The 18,569-nt window shown below is 49.2% G+C and overlaps 1 protein-coding gene across 1 annotated transcript in view; it reads left to right on the top strand.

Annotated features, from left to right (window-relative positions):
* The first annotated feature begins 960 nt into the window (after nt 1-960).
* TMEM178B (transmembrane protein 178B) overlaps nt 961-18,569 on the top strand; it is a 386,507-nt gene continuing 368,898 nt past the window's right edge. Inside the window, exon 1 of the mRNA XM_010599766.3 lies at nt 961-1,866. Coding sequence (XP_010598068.2) covers nt 1,485-1,866 — 382 coding nt within the window. The 5' untranslated portion in view covers nt 961-1,484. The remainder of the gene's footprint in view (nt 1,867-18,569) is intronic.

Raw genomic sequence — 18,569 nt, 5'->3', positions numbered from 1 at the left:
AAGAAGGCATGTAAACATGCTACATGCCACACGTATGTATATGTACATGAATATGGATGTGGTGGGCACACACCTAGCTAGACACCATTGACTTGCCTGCTCCAAGAATACGGCCGAAGACATACTGTGCCTGGGAAATGGTGCAGTTTATCTTTAAGGAGCCTAGAAAAATAAGAGATGAGGCTCACGTTGCACGGATGACATCACTAGCTTCGGGCTGCGCGCTTCGTGGTCGCGGCTGTGGGCTTTAGCCAAGGCTGCAGCGCCCGGCGCCCGGCGAGCGCCCGCCTCAGCGCAGGGCAGCGGTTTCTCGGCACCGCCCCGGCAGCCAAGCTCCGAGCCCGCGGTCGCAGCTGTCCCCTCGCAGCTGCGGGCACCAGCCAGCCGGGTGGGCAGAAGCAGGAGACCGGACCGGCAGCCGCGCCCGGGGCCGCCCCCCGCGCCCCGCCCTCGGCGCGCCCGGCACTGGAGCCGGATTGGGACGCCGGGCCCGGCTTCGCGGAGCGGCGGGTGCAGCGGTCTCTCGCGCGGGCGGCGGCGACAATGGTGCAGCCAGCGAGCCGCTGACCCGCTGGGCGGCGCCGACAGTGCAGTGACCCGGCGGACGGTGCGCAAGGCCGGCCCGCAGCCCTTCTCTGCGCCTGGCAGGACGTTCCCGGGCGGCCGGGAACAGACGAAGTGAGGCGGCTGCGGCGGCAGCGGCTAGGGGACACTCCGAGACGAAGACGGCGCGGGGGACAGCGGCATGACGGCCCGGGGGCCCGCGGCCCGTCCGGCTGCGCGCCGGGTCCGCGCGACCTACTCGCGGTGGTGAAGGCGCCGGCTCCGCGCACCCACCGGATTCCTTGCGCCTGTCGCCGCACAGCCCGGCCGGGGCGCGCCCGCAAACGCTGCCCGGTGTCCGCGCCGTGGGCCCGAGGGGCCGCCTGCATGGCGAGACCCGTGGCCGGCGGCCCGGGAGCTCGCTGGGGAAGGTCGACGGGGGCCGCGCGCCCGTGGGCCGCCCGTGTCTGAGCGCTGCCCGGGCCGACGGAGCCGGGACTGCAGTGACAGAGGACAGATTTGCCAGAGACCCGTCTCGGAGGGGCCACAACTTGGGGGCGCGCCGGGCTAGAGGCAGGACGCGGGCAGCTGCTCGGCTTCTGGACGTCGCCCTCGCGGCCGCCGCATCGGGATCCTCGCTTCCAGTCGTCGGGGGCCCTTCTGACCGCGCCGCTCGCCACGAGGTCGGGTGAGCGGACCACGCCGCCACCGCACAGAGGAGCCCCCACTGCGGACGCTGAGCGGCTCCGCCCGAGGCAGCGGAGCGCCGGGCCCACCGACCGCGGAGGGAAGCGGCACCGGAGGATGCCCAGGCTCGTGCCGGGGCCTCTGCGCAGCGGGACTTTGTAGGGTGCCAGTCTCGGGACGGCCGCCCGCCGCTCGTTGGCGCCGAGGAAGGCGAGGCCGCGCGGGACATGCCCCTGGCGTAGCCCGGCGGAGGTATGGCTGCCGGCAGGCTGCTGCTCTACACCGGCCTCTCGCTGGCGCTCTGCGCCCTGGGCATGCTGGCCGTGGCCATCTGCTCCGACCACTGGTACGAGACGGACGCGCGCAAGCACCGGGACCGGTGCAAGGCCTTTACCACGCGCCGCGTGGACCCGGGGTTCATCTATAACAACAACAACAACCTGCCGCTGCGGGCCAGCCGCGCGCGCCTAGACCGCTGGGAGGGCAAGCTCCTGCGCGCCCGCAACCGCCGCCAGCTCTTCGCCATGAGCCCAGCGGACGAGTGCAGCCGCCAGTACAACTCCACCAACATGGGCCTCTGGCGGAAGTGCCACCGCCAGGGCTTCGACCCCGACATCGCCGCGCTCATCCGCAAAGGTAAGCATCGGGCGCGAGCGGCCCTGCGGCCGCGCCTTTCTCCCCCTGGCACAGCGGGGCCGTGGACTTCGGGGCTCCTGCGTCCTGTTCCACAGGCCCGGCTGAGCCTTGGGGTGGCCGGAGCTTGCCTCCCGGTCGCTGGCCATGCGGGGCGGCCGAGGCTGGCCTCTCTACCCCAGGCCTCTGATCTGGGGTCCCCAAAGAATCTCAGGGTCCCGGGGTCTTATCCGGCATAACGCTTCGTCAGCCTGTGCAAGGAAGGGGACCTTTTAACAGCGTGCTGTTAGCAGAGGAGGACACCCTTTAAGAGTGAAGGGTAAGGGTAGACAGGCTCTTAAACCGAACCTTTGTTTTGAATGTTGAACTGATTCAGCAAGAAGTATTGGGCGAAACGCTTGAGACGGAAGGCGGTGTTCGTGCTCGGTGCCGCGCGTACCAGGCACGGTGCAGGCGGGTCATATGAACAGCCATACATCACGGCCTCTGCCCTGTAGCGGCTCAAAGCCCGCTGCCGGCCAGCAGCACCCAACACAGTTCTTTACTTTGCCTTTTGAGGAAAAAAAGAAAGTGGTTATCAAAAGCGACTGGTGTGCACAGAATATTAGCAGGGCCTAATAAACACAAAAAAGTCTGGGTTAACACCAAAGTTTCAGAAGATTTATATAGAAAATATCCAAATTATACCTAAACAGAAAGCAAGCTGCCTTTGCTTAATGATAACATTTTATCTGGTACTTGAATATCGTCACAGAGCTAATTTTTAAAAACTTCTTCTCTGATGCAGTTTGTCATTCTTAACTGATGCGTACTTTGGGCACCAGACATGTTGTTCCGTTGCAGTGTTGTTGGGATGTGTGTGAACGTTGCCCTTCTTCGGTAGCTGCATCCTGGGAAGATGAGGTGCAAACACATTTTCTGAGTCAGTTTCTCCCCGGGCTTCTTTTCCAGTATTCAGTGGTGATGCCAAGGTGAAAACAACCCTGTTATCTGCAGCGTGCCTTCAGGCCCCCATGAAAAACAGTTCTTCGGGTCTCTTCATATTATAATGTAGTGAGGTTTGCTGCTGCTTTTTAAAAATAGTCGTGAAAACCGATTTCATTCTTTGATTGATAAAGATGCTGAAATGGGTCAGAAAAAAATTGTTGAGAAAAAAAAAAGTGGATTGTTTAAGAGCAACGAGCCATGCTTCTGGTCTGGGTGACCAGTTCAGATGTAGGTGAGGTGGGTCCAGAGAGAAAATCCACCTTTATGTTTGCTTTGTAGGTCTGTAGAATGACTAGGGATTTTAGCCATTGAGCTGTGGGGGTGTTGACCTGCCACAAGTCACATCTGTTTCATGATTAGGCTCTTTCAGGAGAAGGGTGATCCATGTGCAGCCCCACAACTTTGTGAACAAGATGCTGGAGGATTGCAGGAGAGAGCAGCCTGGGTTTGGGCTTAGAAAGAGAGAAACGGGAGTAGCGTTTTGACAGTAGGTGACTTTGTGACGGTTTTCAGGTTCTCAGATTTATATAGTGCTGTCTTACCCTCCGTTTTCTGCTTCCCTTAAAATAGAAAGGGTAGGAAGTGAGTCGAAATGTGAGGGAGAATTAGTGTTAATGTTGACTGATGAACGCTGGCAGGGTTTGCCGAAAGAGCTTCTTTAATTTTCTTCCTTGAACGTCTTCTAGAACGAGAGAGGTGTCTGCCCTTCCATCTGGTGTTGGTTAATATTCTCTGTTAACTTAGCGACAGGGGGCTGGAGCTCATGGCTTCCGGGGGTTCCACTCAGGGCTTTGATTCCATGTTGCTCTGCCTGGCGATCCGACTAGAGAGGTTGCCTTGGTCTGTGTGCCAGAGGGATTGGTTGCCATAGTGACATGTTCTTCCGGTGATGCTGGAAACGCAGTGACGGGGAAAAGAATAGGAGAAGAATGTACAACATTTTGACTTTGTATCGACTGATTTTTAATTGCAGCCAAAGAAAATGGACACGGCCCAGTGGGGGGATTGAATCCCCGACTACCTAGCGTTGGCAGGCTATTGTGTTTCACTTGAACTAATGGAAATGCTGCTCCCCATCACCCCAAATACAGCGATCACTGTCAGCTGCCAGCACCCGGTTACCACGGCCATTTCTGTCCATTTGACATCCTTTTTAGGTATTATTGAGATGGATGACATGCCAGGTTTACAAATCTCAAGGGACTTGAGGCCACACTCTTCATTTTTTAATCTCAAAACATGATCTTTTGAAAAACACACCTTCCTTTCCTAAGCAGCCAGAGACACGTTTTGGAAATCAGTACATCTTATTCTAGCAGAATTCACAAGCAACTCTAGTAGCACAGAGAACATAATTTCTAGATTAATCAGTGTTCTTTCTAGGTGAGCGGATTTTTATAAAAAAGTTAAAAAAGAAACGGATATCTCTATATTCCAGTTTAGGGCATTTTAGGGGAAGATATTTGTCTTACCTTATTCATTAGCAGCCTCAAAAGATATCTTGGCCTTTGTCTTTTTGGAAACACCTTCTTAGATTAAAATTCTGGGGTGTATGTGTTGTGATGGGCAAGGGGAAAAGAACCAGAGGAGAGACTGTTTAAAATCTGTCAATACTATGGGAAAATTAGAGGCTTATCTCAGGGACCAGGTAGCCCCAGAGAACTCAGTCATTTGTGAAATCAGTGTTCTTGACCTTAGAAAGTGCCGTTTATGCATTTTAAAATCAAAACAAAATCCCATAATTAATAAGAAAGCAATAGCCAAGTCTCCCTTAGGATTCGAGTTCTTTCTGAAGTCCGCTTCCTTCCGTGTCCTGCTGTGATGGCTGTGCCCACCAGGACGCAGTTCTGCTTACTGTGCATTTATCTGTGCGCCTTATTGAGCTGTAAATTCCTGGAGGGCAGGAAAGACAGTTGTTTGTCACGTACTTCTACCAGGCGCTTGGTACTTGGGAAATATCTCGTACCAGTTAGGGTCACTGATACGTATCCGTCAAGAGCTTATTTTAATCATAGGAGTCTTGGTGTAGGCATCCAGACAAAAGATTAGTGAGAAAATTGAGATTAAAAAAATTGAACCAGTGTGGCTGTCAGGCCAGGTTAACATTGCAACAGATGCTACATAAGAGACCAAAGGAAGATTTCTTGAGCAAAACCTCTGCCAAAGAAGAAGGGAGGCACCCAGTCCTTTTTTGGATGACATGTGCCATGAACAGATGGGTATCACCCACAGCCGTTATTTTTCACGTTAGAAAAGATTTTCATTACCTGCTTCTTGGAGGTTGGATTGGGTAGGGGGTGCAGCAAGGGCAAATGACCCCTGAATTCCCATTTCACTGTTTCCATGAAGAGTCTTCAACCAGGTCCTCATGTTGTCTTGCCTTTAAACCTTATCTGTGACTACTCCCTCCTTAGTCACTGCAAGCTCTGGGGACAGAACAGGGACAGGATCAATTTCTGAAATACAGGTGCCTTCCAGGCCCTTAAAGGGAGGAGCTGCACCTAGGATTTTGTTCCAGGGGAACTCTAAGGGAACATTTATGGTCTTTGGTTTGTACTGAAATGGTACATTAATATTGCCTGGAACCACTACACCTTCAACTGGGACTCCAAGAACTTTTCTGTTATTTGAATATTTGCGTGATAATAGAATTTGACTTAAATAGTGTTCATAATCATACAGTGTTTATCACTATTCTGAAAGTTATTTTAAGAAAGCACTGCCCATATTTAAACATTAATCACACAATGAGCCAATATTTACTGCCTGTGTATTGTGTGATGAGCACAGCGCTGGGATGAAAGGGTGAGGAAGACCTTGCCCTCACAGTTGTTAGGGTCTGGAAGTGTCATAGGGATGCCAGCAAGTAAATGAGACTGCAGGAAGATGAGAGAGGGACAGAAACAGAGTCAGGGAAGTGTAGGAACCACTGGGGTCACGGGAGTAGGAGGGAGCTAGGGAAAGTTGCCCTGAGAAAAGGAAATGGGAATAAGATTTTGATGCAATTTGGAGGTGGAGGGCTACGGGGAGGTTATTACAGATGCAGGGGCCTGCAGGTACCTAAGTCTTGGGGTAAGAGCTGGCAGTTCCCCTGTGAGTGCTGATTCTGGCTGCGGGGCAGAGGAGGAGCTGGAGAGCAGGTAAGGGCCAGGCCATGGATCTCATGAACTCAGATCCCTTGTAGATACACCGTTCAGTGGGACTGCCACTAGTCACATGTGGCTGTTTAAACAAACCTAAGCAAAATTAAATAAGATTAATTCAGTTCCTTAATCTCACTGGCCACATTACAAATGCTCAATAGCCATGTATGGCTTGTGCAGATTATAGAACATTCACTTTATCATGGAAAGTTCTATTGGCCGGCACTATAGAGACTCCATGGTCTTTGAACAAATCAGCCAGCCAGCCAGCCAACCAACCATCCAACCAGTCAGCCAGTCAACGAGACAACCAGCCAACAAACCAACGAACCAACCAGTGAACCAACCAGCCAGCCAGCAAGCCAACAAACCAACCAACCAACCAGTGAACCAGCCAGCCAGCCAGCCAACCAACAAACCAACCAACCAGCCAACCAACCAACCTGCCAAGCACATACTTTGTTTCAGATGAGAATAATCAAACATGGTAACCTGGGCTTAATTTCAACCAGATTATCCCACACTTCAAGAAACTTTACTATTTGAATGTCTTGGGGAGAAGGTATTTGTTCATGATAAACCCAGTATTTGTTCATGATAAACCCAGTATTTGTTCATGATAAATTACTATAAATCTGTATTTTCTTCATTTCCCGCCATTGACTCACGGAATTCTCACATGCCTCTCTCCCTTCTCCCCTTTCCCTCTTCTCAACTCCATTAAAAATAACTCACAAAGTTGACCAGGTGTCAAAAAGATCAATAAGAGCCAATGCTTTATGCCAGGCACTGTTCTGAGAGTTTTATATACATTAGCTAATTTATTCTTCATAACAACCCCATGAGGTGTTATCCTCCATAACAACCAAAGCAAACCAAACTTGTTGCTATCGAGTTGATTCCGACTCGTAGCAACCCTATAGGACAGAGTAGGACTGCCTCATAGGGTTTCCAAGGAGTGGCTGGTGGTTTCGAACTGCTGACCTTTTGGTTAGTAGCCGTATTGTTATTACTTTTATTCCTACTCTGCAGTGAGGAAACTGAGGCACACAGAGGTCAAATAACTTGCTGAGTCCCCTGGTTAGGAGCCGAAGGTGTCAGGATTTGGGTCTTCACTCCAGGTGTGGGAACTCACCCGCTGCGCTCTCTGTCACCCTAGGATCTGTTGGGGTGGGGTGGGGTGGGGTCCCCACATTTAAAAAGAATAGGAAGTAATCATTTTAGAATCTCACCAAGTTGGGCCGTGCTCAGACAGAAAGGAGCACCAAGGAAGAAGAGGATTTTAGGGTGCTCGCCCTCCTCATTTTGAGGCCCCCTTCCATGCCCCCCTCCGACAGAACCTCACGTGCCTTTTGCCATGTACTTTGGGAGCATTTTCTCTGTTCGCTGTGGTAGATGTTGAGGTCATAGCGGTGCTGTTGTTATTATGGCGTTCGGGCCAGCCTCTGACTCATGACTTCATGCACAACAGGATCTGACTGCTATGCTCCATGGGGTTTTCATTGGCTGATATTTGGAAGTCAGTTGCCAGGCCTTTCTTCCTAGCCCATCTTAGTCTGGAAGCTCAGCATCATAGCAACACACAAGCCTCCACTGCAGACAGGTGGCGTCTGTGCATGAGGTGCGTTAGTGGGGATACAACCTCGGTCTCTGCCACGGAAGGTGAGAATTCCACCACTGAACTGCCACTGCCCCTTTAGGGGTAGGCGGGACACGTTTATTTATTAAACAGATATTGATCGAGGGCCTACGACGTGCCAGGCATCAGGCCCAGCGTTCCAGAAGATGGAGACCCTTCCATTCCAGGAGGGAGAGACAGACGATGCATAAATACACGCGGAGTAGAAATAATACCCAATAAACAAATCGGCGTCGACGTATTGGGAGGTAGAGAGCTGTGAAGAATCTTTGCCCTTGGGAAGCACAGAGAGGAAGAGGGACAAGCACGACAGAAGCGAAATAGCTCCACTCGCCATAGTTTTGTAACACGGGATGGCGCTGGGTGTTGTGGGGAGAGGAGGAGACCCCAAAGCAGACGAGGGTTTTGGGGGTTTACCAAGGGCCACCGCCGCCACCACCTTCTGACTCATGGCCACCCCAGGTGTGTCAGAGCAGAACGTGCCCCATACGGTTCTCAGTGGCTGGTCTCTCAGAAGTAGATCACCAGCCGTTTCTCCTGAGGCACCTCTGGGTGGACTCGAACCTTCAACCTTTCTCTTAACAGCGGAGTGGTTAATTGTGTGCACCACCCAGGGACTCCTAAAATCAGCTGCCATAGAGTTGAGTCCCTGGGTGGTGTTAATGGTGAATGCACTTGACTGTTCACTGAAAGGCTCCTGAGGGCAGGGACTGTTCAACTTCTGGTATATATACGGCATTCTGTACTTAGTAGGTCCTGAAAAACTGCAGATTGACTGAAAATCTTAAACCTCAGGCATACCTGCTCGCTGGCAAACACCCCCGGTGTTTTGTGTAGAGTGAGCATCCCCAGGCCCCTAGGCTATATGTATGTTTGTGTGTCCACGTGTTGATGTACTGAGTCACACTGCTAACACCCACCCCTCGCCCTGTCATCCTGAGGTATCCCTGATGAGGGAGTACCCCGGGGGGCAGATGCAGGGGCGGGGGAGAGCGAGAGGCAGGGCCAGGGGATGTGTTTTGAGTCCCTGTTGTGTGCAGAGCCCTTGGCTGGGTGTTGTGAGAGAACAGAGGCATAACGGGGTCCTTGGCCTAAAGGAGCTTACACTTGGCCCTGGCTTCCTGGTCCGTTATCACGTGTGTTTGGCTCGAATTCTTCCTCTAGGTGCCACATCTGTGTCAGCTGCACCAGAATCAACTCGTCAGAGAATCCAGGTGAGCCCCTTTATTTGGTCCACACAGTCGAGAGCCGTATTTCCGTTCCAGAAGGTCAGCTGTCTCATTCTTTTATAGAAGGGTCTGTCGGGATCAATTAGAGGGTCAGTTTTGTATGTTCCACTTTGGACTAGCAGGTAAAAATTTAGTTTTGCTCTCTCTGCTGTTAACGGGCAATCCTGCGACTTCAGGCAGAAGCCCAAACATGTCTGGGTTAGTCTGATCCTTTACCCTCTCCCCATCCCCCACATATAGTTCTGCTACAGATGTTTTTATAACTGCTGACCCCAAACAATGAATATGGAGGTGGGGGGAATGTATGATTTCGAGGGCGATTTGATTTTATTCTAACTTGCTTGGATGTTAACTGCTTTTGAGAGAGTGCATACATTATTTTAAAGGGCTGGTTTCCTTCTCTGGGAAATTATGGGTTTAAGTTGTATAGACTCCAAGTCCTTTCACTTTAACATTTGATGAGAAAGTCAGACTGAGATGATGAAGAGTAATAGATAACATTGTTGAGAAAGGTTGAACTGGTGCAGGGAGAGAGAGAGCAGCAAAGAAAGAGGAAAAGCAAGCAAGATCTAGAGAGAGAAAAGTAGATAGACATTCCTGAAGTGATCCCTGGGTGCCAGTTTGTAATAGGAAGATATGGGAAACTAAAGCAACGACTTTCTGACCAGTATACAAGATGACGTGGTTAAGTGCTTGGCTGCTAACCAGAAGGTCAGTGGTTCAAACCCACCAGTTGCCTCACGGGAGAGAGATGAGGCGGTCTGCTTTTGTAAAGACTTATAGCCTTGGAAACTCCATGGGGCAGTTCTACTGTGTCCTGTAGGGTAGCCATGCATCGGAATTGACGGCAATGGGTTTGGTTTCTGGTTTGGCTGGTGCAAGCGGCTAACAGGCTCGCCTGCTAACCAAAGGTTAGAAGTTGGAGTCCACCCAGAGGTGCCTTGGGAGAAAGGTCTGGCAATCTACTTCCAAAAAATCAGCCATGGAAGACCCTGCGGAGCACAGTTCTACTGTGACACACACGGGGTTGCTGTGGGTCAGAGTCCACCAGACGGCGACCGCTGGTTTATACTGGGGTTAACAAATTTAAAAAAGTTACCAGAAGAGGAACTGAATTCCTGGTCAGTAGGTAGAAGATACGTTCTAGCCAAGGCCTTCATTCATTCAGGACACTCGCTGAGCACTTACTTGGTGCCAGGCACTCGTCGGGGTGTGCTGGGGATACAGCAGTTACCAGGACAGGCGCAATTCCTGCATTCTTGGGGCTTACATGGAAACATGAGATCTTTGTAAAATTTTTATAAACAAAGCTTTTAAAGAGCACCGATCTATAAGTAATAAGCACGTTTCTCGGGTCATTTAAAGTCACTGTATGATGAAGAGTACCTTGTTGTATTTATTCTATAAATGTCTGTCCAGCTGCCCCTCTCTGAGGCACTTCACTCGGGGCAGAGGCTCCTGTGTGAAATCCATAGTTCCTGCCCTCAAGGGGAGTCCCAGTCGCGCAGTGGTTAGGCATTCGGCTGCTAACCAAAAGGTCGGCAGTTCAAATCCACCAGCCACTCCTTGGAAACCCTATGGGGGCAGTTCTAGTCTGTTCTGTACGGTTGCTATGAGTCAGAATCAACTCCACGGCCATGGGTTTTGGGTTTTGTCCTTGAGGAGCACGTGGTGTCAGGGAGGAGGCAGCTCAAAGATGAAAAAGGTTTCTGTTCTACAAATTTGTGTGCACTGAGAGGGTGTTGAAAGGGCCGTTACCGGAGTTGCCAGCGGTGGCCTATAGGTGATGATCAAAAGTGAAAGCTGCTCTTGGCATTCAAAGAGGCTCAACGGATTTGCTGCTTTTAAGGGAGACTGCAGTATCTGAATTATTTCAATTGATTTTATTTTGGCATCAAAGTATTTGGCCAAGAAAAGGCAATTTAATTTATATTGGGTCAGCTTCATAAATTTATATCATTTCCTGTGTCTTAAGCCGCCCTGCTGTTGTGTATTCTGACCCTCACTCCGCGGGACACGTGATCTGCTCCCACGGTCCTCTCAGTCGGCTTCCCCCTGGCTTTCTCTTGTCTTTGTAATAGCTCTTCTATTGAGGCAGCATGGCTTCTATTCCCCAAGGCCTTGGAGTGTTCTGCGGGCCCCATGGGCTGGATTGTGGGTGCCCTCAAGAAGCTCTGTGTGTGGGAATGGCGCCACTATTGGCCAGCAGCAGGGCACTGTCTGCTGAGGTTGGACACACACACCTGGCAGCCTGGCACCTCTGCTCCTGGCTCTGTGCTCACAAGTGCACGAAACACGCTCAGGAATGGCCTTGCACCACCGTTCATAATAAAAACCCATTGTTGTTGAGCTGGTTCTGTAATCTTTATGGAAGCGGGCTGCCACATCTTTCACCCGCTGAGCAGCTGGTAGGTTCGAACTGTCGACCTTTCAGTTAGCAGCCGGGCACTTAACCACTGCGCCACCAGGGCTCCTTACGTTTGTAACAGTATAATAAATAAACAAACAAAAGGGAAAAACCTAAGCATCCACTCTACCACCTCCTGTCTGTCAGTTTCTCATGCTGTGGTGACTTGAATGTCGGTCTGATGCTGGAAGCTCTGTCATTGATGTTTCAAATACCAGCAAGGTCACCCATGAGGGACAGGTTTTGGCAGAACTTACAGACTAAGACAGGCTAGGAAGAAAGGCCTGGCAATCTATATCTAAAAATTAGCCAATGAAGAACCCTGTGGATCACAACAGAATATTGTCTGATATAGTGCTGGGAGGTGAGCCCCCTAGGTTGGGAGGCAACAGTGGACTCAAGCGTACTGATGATCATGAGCGTGGTATGGGACAGGGTAGCATTTTGTTCTGTTGTACATGGGGTTGGGACTGACTTGGTGGCAACTAACAAGTGTCTACTAATGGGAAAACGGAAAATGAACGGATACAATGGAGACTATCACAGTATTTAAAATAAACGTAATGAATCTATGTTTCCAAATGAATACACGTGAAACTTAAATGAAAAAAGCAAGGTGCCGAATGACGTAGAGTATGTTGCTATTTACATAAAGTTCAAAGACAAGTGGAACAATATTGGATATTGTTTGTGGAAACATATTTGCATTTTGTATAGAAAAAATGCACTGGACTGCTAGACACAAAATGAAGGATGATGTTTGTCTTTGTTAAGAAGCAGAAAGAAATGGCATTGGGAAGAGCACTTGGGTGGCAGAAGCATCTGTGACGTTTTATGTCTCAAACAATGAAACAAAACACAAGATCTGAAACAAACATGTCCCCTGCGCTCCCCCACCCCGCCCCACGCACAAGCTGTATGGAAGGTGGTCACAATTCTGTCAACAGTCCTGGCCTACCATGCTTCCCTTCCTCCCCTTGGCCTCCAGGGTACTCAGAGGTCCCTGCCATCGATCTTCCTCACCAGCCCGACCCTGGATGGCTCCTGTCTAGCTTTATTCCCCTCCCTCGGGACCACCTCTTTCTCAGCCTGTGTGGGTGTGCCCCAGGACTTCCCTTTTTCTCACTGGTCATATTCCCCTTGAGCAATCTCAGTCCTATCCTGGGTGGGTCTCACCCCTTTATGCTGATGATCCGCTACGCTGGGACTCTCTTGCCCAGACTTCCCATCCAAATGTCTTGCCTATTGGACATCTGCACTTGGACATCCCTGCCAGTCCCCTCATTTCCCACAGACACGTTCCTCCTTCACTTTCCCCCAACCAGGGGAATGGCATCACTGCCTCCCCCCTGCCCAAGCCAAAAACTTGAGCATCATCGTTAGGGCTGCTTGCCTCCTATCCAGTCTCCATGCAGGAGACTTTTATGCCCTTCCCCATGCTATTCTAACAGGGCCTCTGCCCTTAGGGCTCAGCCCTCTTGCCTGGACTCTTGGAGCATTCTACGGTTAATCCCATCTCTTGCTAGTGTTTTTTTTTTTTTTTTGCACGTAAATCTAATCATGCCATCACTTTGCTTAAAAGGCACACTGGCTCCCATGGACTACCCATCAGGACAAGGTCCAGGGCCCTCACTACGGTTCACAGGACTCACAGATCTACAGTGCAGTCCACCCCCATCTCGGCATTTCCTTATTTCTCATGGAGTTCTTCTCCCTGCCTCTCTCCACACCAGCACACCCTGCTCCAGCCGGGAAGGACTCCCAGGCTCCCGCATGGGTTGTGCTGTGTATACCTTGGGAACCTTTGCCCACGATACTTCCTTTGCCTGGAGACCTCCTTCCCTCCTTGCCCCTGCCGCCAGGTGGCCTGGCCAGCACCTGCTTATCCTCCGGGAACCAGCTTAAGGACCCATCTCCTAGCCTTCCCTGATGTCCTCTCACCTCCTTTTAGGTCTCCATCACACACCAGCCTGCTTCCTTCCCTGCACTTGTGATGCCCGTCGTATTCATTGGGTCACCCACATGTTTCTCTCCTTTTGTGAGACCAGGAACTATTTCTTATCCATCTTTTTATCCCTCATGTATTGCATAATACATGGGTGTGATGTATGGGCCGTAATAGGTATTTAGTATTTTGTTGAACGTGTGAAGGTTTATCTAGGTTAACGGGGTAGACCTGGGAATCTCAGTTTCAAAGACTCATCATTTCATCGGATTAGGGAGACTCACTATGAAAAGGAACCCTGCTGTGAATTGTTTGGTAATACAGCTGGTAAACTTCAAGTGATTTCCTTTGTTAAGGTCTGTGTTTACTTAAAGCACCTTCTGATTCACGGCGGAAAATTCCAAGCCTGGCTGTCTGGATCAGGGCTCTTCTTTATGATCTTGCTCACTTTCTGTCTAGCTCTTCATGTCTCTGCTAGAGAGGTCCTCCCACCCGTAGCATCACTAGGTTATGAGAAGGCTACCCCCATTTCTTCTGGGGTGGGGGAAGACCTGGTGAACTGCTCCTGTAAAGATTAAAAAACAAACAAAGCCAAATCCATTGCCCCGGAGTAGATTCTGATTCATAGCGACCAAGGACAGAGTAGAACTGCCCTATAGGGTTTCCAAGGTTGTAATCTTTACAGAAGGAGCCTGGTGGCACAGTAGTTAAGCGCTTGGCTGCTAACCAAAATGTCAGTGGTTCACCAGCCACTCTGTGGGAGAAAGATGTGGCAGTCTGCTTTTGTAAGGATTACAGCCTTGGAAACCCTATGGGGCAGTTCTGCTCTGTCCTATAGGGTCACTCTGAGTTGAGATTGACTTGATGACTTGGTTTTTTTTTTTTTTTTGACTCTTTATGGAAGCAGACTGCCACATCTTTCTCCTGCAGAGTGACTGGTGGATTCAAACCTCTGACCTTTCGGTTAGCAACTGAGTGCTTAACCACTGCGCCACCAGGGCTAACCCTGTGGGGCTGTTCTAATCCATCACGTGAGGTCGCTATGAGTGCGAATGAACTCCAAAACACCGAACAACAACAAATCATGGATAGAATTTCCAGATTTGCCCTAGGCCCTTTGTGGGCATATCTGAATTCCAAATGCTCTGACCATTCCCTCAGGATCCCCTTCCAGGTTTGACGATATTTATCATCAGGAGTTCTTTTGGGTTGTCTCATTGAAGCCTCCTCCGATCTCCTCGGGAGTGATTTCAGTCAGACAATGACTGGAAAGCAGAGGCCAAGCTGTCTGTAACCGCCTCCTCTCTGGTTTTTACCTCAGTTCCCTTTTCGTGACTTTCAGAAGTTGACAGTGATGTTTGGGGAAATGTGCTGAGTGTCCTGTTTCCGGTTCTCTGGCACAGTTGGCTCCGTTGTGGCTGGACAACATTACTTTCAGAAAGCAGCCTTCCCTGCAGGGGAATTCAGGGACAGAAAGACGTCCTGGCGTCACATTTTGCTTATGAAGATCACCACATCCAGGTCAGCACTGGCTGTGAGAGATGGCTACTCAGAGGGTCCCTGAGAACTGACCATGAGAGATGGCTACTCCACAGGGTCCCTCAGCACTGGCCATGAGAGATGGCTACTCCACTGGGTCCCTCAGCACTGGCCGTGAGAGATGGCTACTCCACAGGGTCCCTCAGCACTGACCATGAGAGATGGCTACTCTGAGGGTCCCTCAGAACCAACCGTGAGAGATGGCTACTCCACAGGGTCCCTCAGCACTGACCATGAGAGATGGCTACTCTGAGGGTCCCTCAGAACCGGCCATGAGAGATGGCTACTCTGAGGGTCCCTCAGCACTGGCCATGAGAGATGGCTACTCTGAGGGTCCCTCAGAACCGGCCATGAGAGATGGCTACTCTGAGGGTCCCTCAGAACCGGCTGTGAGAGATGGCTACTCTGCAGAGACCCTCAGAGGAGCCAGCTCTCTTTGGAAATGACAAGCTGCTCTTTTTCAGGCTGGGCCATCTCACAGTCAGTCAAGCCTTCAGGACTGCCCCGTGAGTCCTAAGATCTGATAAGAGGCTAGCCTATTGCTATCTCGTTGGGATAAGTAGAGTAATTTTTGTGCTTTCAGCAGATGATTATAAATGCTGCCATTTTTTTGGCTTTAAATGAGGTTGAATAATGATTGCTATCAAAGAAACATTTCCCTGTTTACATCAGTTAAACCTATGCTGACTTCTAGCATCTTTTGCCCAGGTTATCTAAAGGTCAAAGTTCAATATAGCACATTCAGTAGTAACCATTGGGTAGGCGTTCTGATTAAACTTGTGTTTCGAAATACTGGCTTTAATTGTTCAAATTTAAGTATTGATGAATTACGGAGTCATGTGAGTCCCATGAAATGGTGGATAACCCTTACTGTGAATAATTGTCTCTTGCTGTATGTGTTTATTTTAAGCCCTATAGTTTCTCAGGGTTTTTTTTCAAACTAGAAAGCGGTGTTTAATCTCTCTGGGTTGGCAGAGTCGTTACCATTCCAAAGAAGGACTTTTATGCCTCTACACCAGCAGCATGCCTGGATCAGCTTTTGTTATACACATCCATAGTGGTCCATAGTGGTGTAGTGGCTGGCTGGGAGCTGGTAGATCAATAGGCTGCTAAAAAGGGAGACGCATCAGAGATCATAATGGCTTCTTCAAAGAAGATAGACTGCCTCTACGTAGTGAGGTGCATTTGGGAACAGCAACAACTATATCCTATATGGAGATCCTGATTATATAGAAGACAGGGATAGACCTTCTCAAGGTATTGAGTACTGTAACAAAAACAAATTCAGTTTGTTTTAATGGAAGAATTAATTCCTAGATGGAAGAAAGATGGACTTAATTACGTTGGTTGCAAACTACTTGGTTGTATGTTCTTGGTTGTCCTTGTAATTAAAAAAATCCTCTTGCAATCCGAGCATTGATTATTAACAGCCTTGGGTGGGCTTGGGTACGGCATTGGTGGCCCCAGCTGTGAGGAACTGGAAAAGATAGAGGCCCTGAGAACAGGTGGTATGGGTGGAGCTGGGCGATGGTGGAAACTTACAGAAGACAGCACAGAGGTCCTTGGCTCAGGTTCTTGACTTGGAGGCTGGGGATACAGAGTTCAGATTATACCTGTGTTGGGCGTACTTCTGTACAGGTGAGGTCCTTGGGATATGAGAGAGGATGGTGACCTTTTTTTAGTGGGGTGACCTTTTCTACTCTGTGCTTTTCCTTCATGATGCAGGAGTAAATTACACAGATTATATATAAATTTATTCAAAAAATGTTTAATCCTTACTACATTGTGGTGGCACACAACACACATGTCAGACTTTGTACTAGAGGCTTCAAATACAGGAATTCAGTAAATAGCCAACACCCCTGCTTGCATGGAGCTTACATTCCAGTAAGAGAAATCAGACAATAAAAAGGTAAATAAATAAGATTCGTAATATATTAGACAATGATTAGTGCTAAGGCAATAAAACAAAGAATGGAAAAGGAATGTGAAATATGAGGGGGTAGGATTGAAACTGTAGATGGGGTGGCCTGAGGACCTCATTGAGAAGGTGACTTTCGGTAAAAAGCTGAAGGACGTGAAGGAACTAGCTCTGTGGGCATCTGGGGAAGAGAATTTCAGGCAGAGGGACTAGCAAGGGCAGGGCCCTGATATGGGAGAGTGGCTAGCATGTTGGAGAAACAACAAAGATGGTGGAACAGCTGGAGTGGACTGCATGAGGGTGCATGTAATAGGACATGAAATTAGAGAGGCTGTGGGGACCACCTCATGTAGAGTTTGAGGGTCATAGGCAGATGAGAGATGGGAAGGCTTTGTGTGGTTCTGAGCAGAGCGATGGGATTAGATTTATGTTTTAAAAAGATCACTCAGGTTGCTGGGTTGATAATAGGTTACACTGGGGCATGAAGAGAAGCAGGAGACCAGACAACATAGATGGTGGCTAGGACTAGAGTGGTGGGAGAAGAGGTTGGATTCTGGATGCATCTTGAATGGATAGCTCTCAGGATTGGCTGACGAATCGGGTGCAGGGTGGGTGAGAGAAAGATTTGTCAAAGATGGAGCCGGGCTTTCAGCTTGAGGATCTAGTAGAGTAGGAAACCGTGTTGGTGTAGTGGTTAAGAGCTACGGCTGCTAACCAAAAGGCCAGCAGTTCGAATCTACCAGGCACTCCTTGGAAACTCTGTGGGGCAGTTCTTTTCTGTCCTATAGGGTCACTATAAGGATCTAGTAGAGTGGGGCTGACATTAAATATGATGGGTGGAATTGCAGGAGAACCTTGTTTGGGAGATCCGTGTTTCAACATGGTAACCTTTAAGATGTCTTTTAGATGCTCAAATGGAGATGTCAAGTAGTTAGCTCTCTCTCTATTTATATATAGTCCTGGAGGTCAATGGAGAAGTCTGCTTGGAAAGGTAATCCTAGGAGCCATTAACTTCTGGTATTTAAAGTCATAAGACTGAATGTGACCACCTGGAGTTCTTGTTAGATGCTGTTGAGTAGGTTCCAACTCATAGTGAACCTATGTATAACAGAATGAAACAGTGCTGGGTCCTGTGCCATTCTCACAGCTGTTGCTATGTTTGAGCCCATTGTTGCAGCCACTGTGTCAATTCATCTTGTTGAAGGTTTTCCTCTTTTTTACTGACCCTCCACTTTACCAAGCATGATGTCCCTTTCTAGGAACTGACCCATCCTGATACCATATCCAAAGTACATGAGATGATATCCTGCCATTGTGGCTTCTAAGGAACATTCTGGTTGTACTTCTTCAAAGACAGATTTATATTCAATATTCTTCACCAACACTATAATTCAAAGGCATCAATTCTTTGGTCTTCCATATTCATTGTCCAGCTTTTGCATGCATACGAGGCAATTGAAAATACCATGGCTTGGGTCAGGCATACCTTAGTCCTCAAGATGACATCTTTGCTTTTCAACTCTTTAAAGAGGTCTTTTGCTGCCGATTTGCCCAATGAAATACATTGTTTGGTTTCTTGACTGTGGCTTCCATGGGTGTTGATTGTGGATCCAAGTACAATGAAATCGTTGACAACTTCAATATTTTCCTGTTTATCATGATGTTACTTTTTGGTCCATTTGTGAGGATTTTTGTTTTCTTTGTTTTGAGGTGTAGTCCATACTGAAGGCTATAATCTCATCTTCATCAGTAAGTGCTTCAAGCCCTCTTTGCTTTCAGCAAGCAAGGTTGCGTCATCTGCATACTGCAGGTTGTTAATGAGTCTTTCTCCAATCTTGACAATGCGTTCTTCTTCATATAGTCCAGTTTCCTGGAGCATTTGCTCAGCAAACAGAT

This window comes from Loxodonta africana, chromosome 8 (assembly GCF_030014295.1).
Source record: "Loxodonta africana isolate mLoxAfr1 chromosome 8, mLoxAfr1.hap2, whole genome shotgun sequence".
NCBI lineage: Eukaryota > Metazoa > Chordata > Mammalia > Proboscidea > Elephantidae > Loxodonta > Loxodonta africana.
The sequence above is the reverse complement of the archived record's forward strand: the minus strand, read 5'-3'. Positions and strand labels throughout refer to the sequence as shown.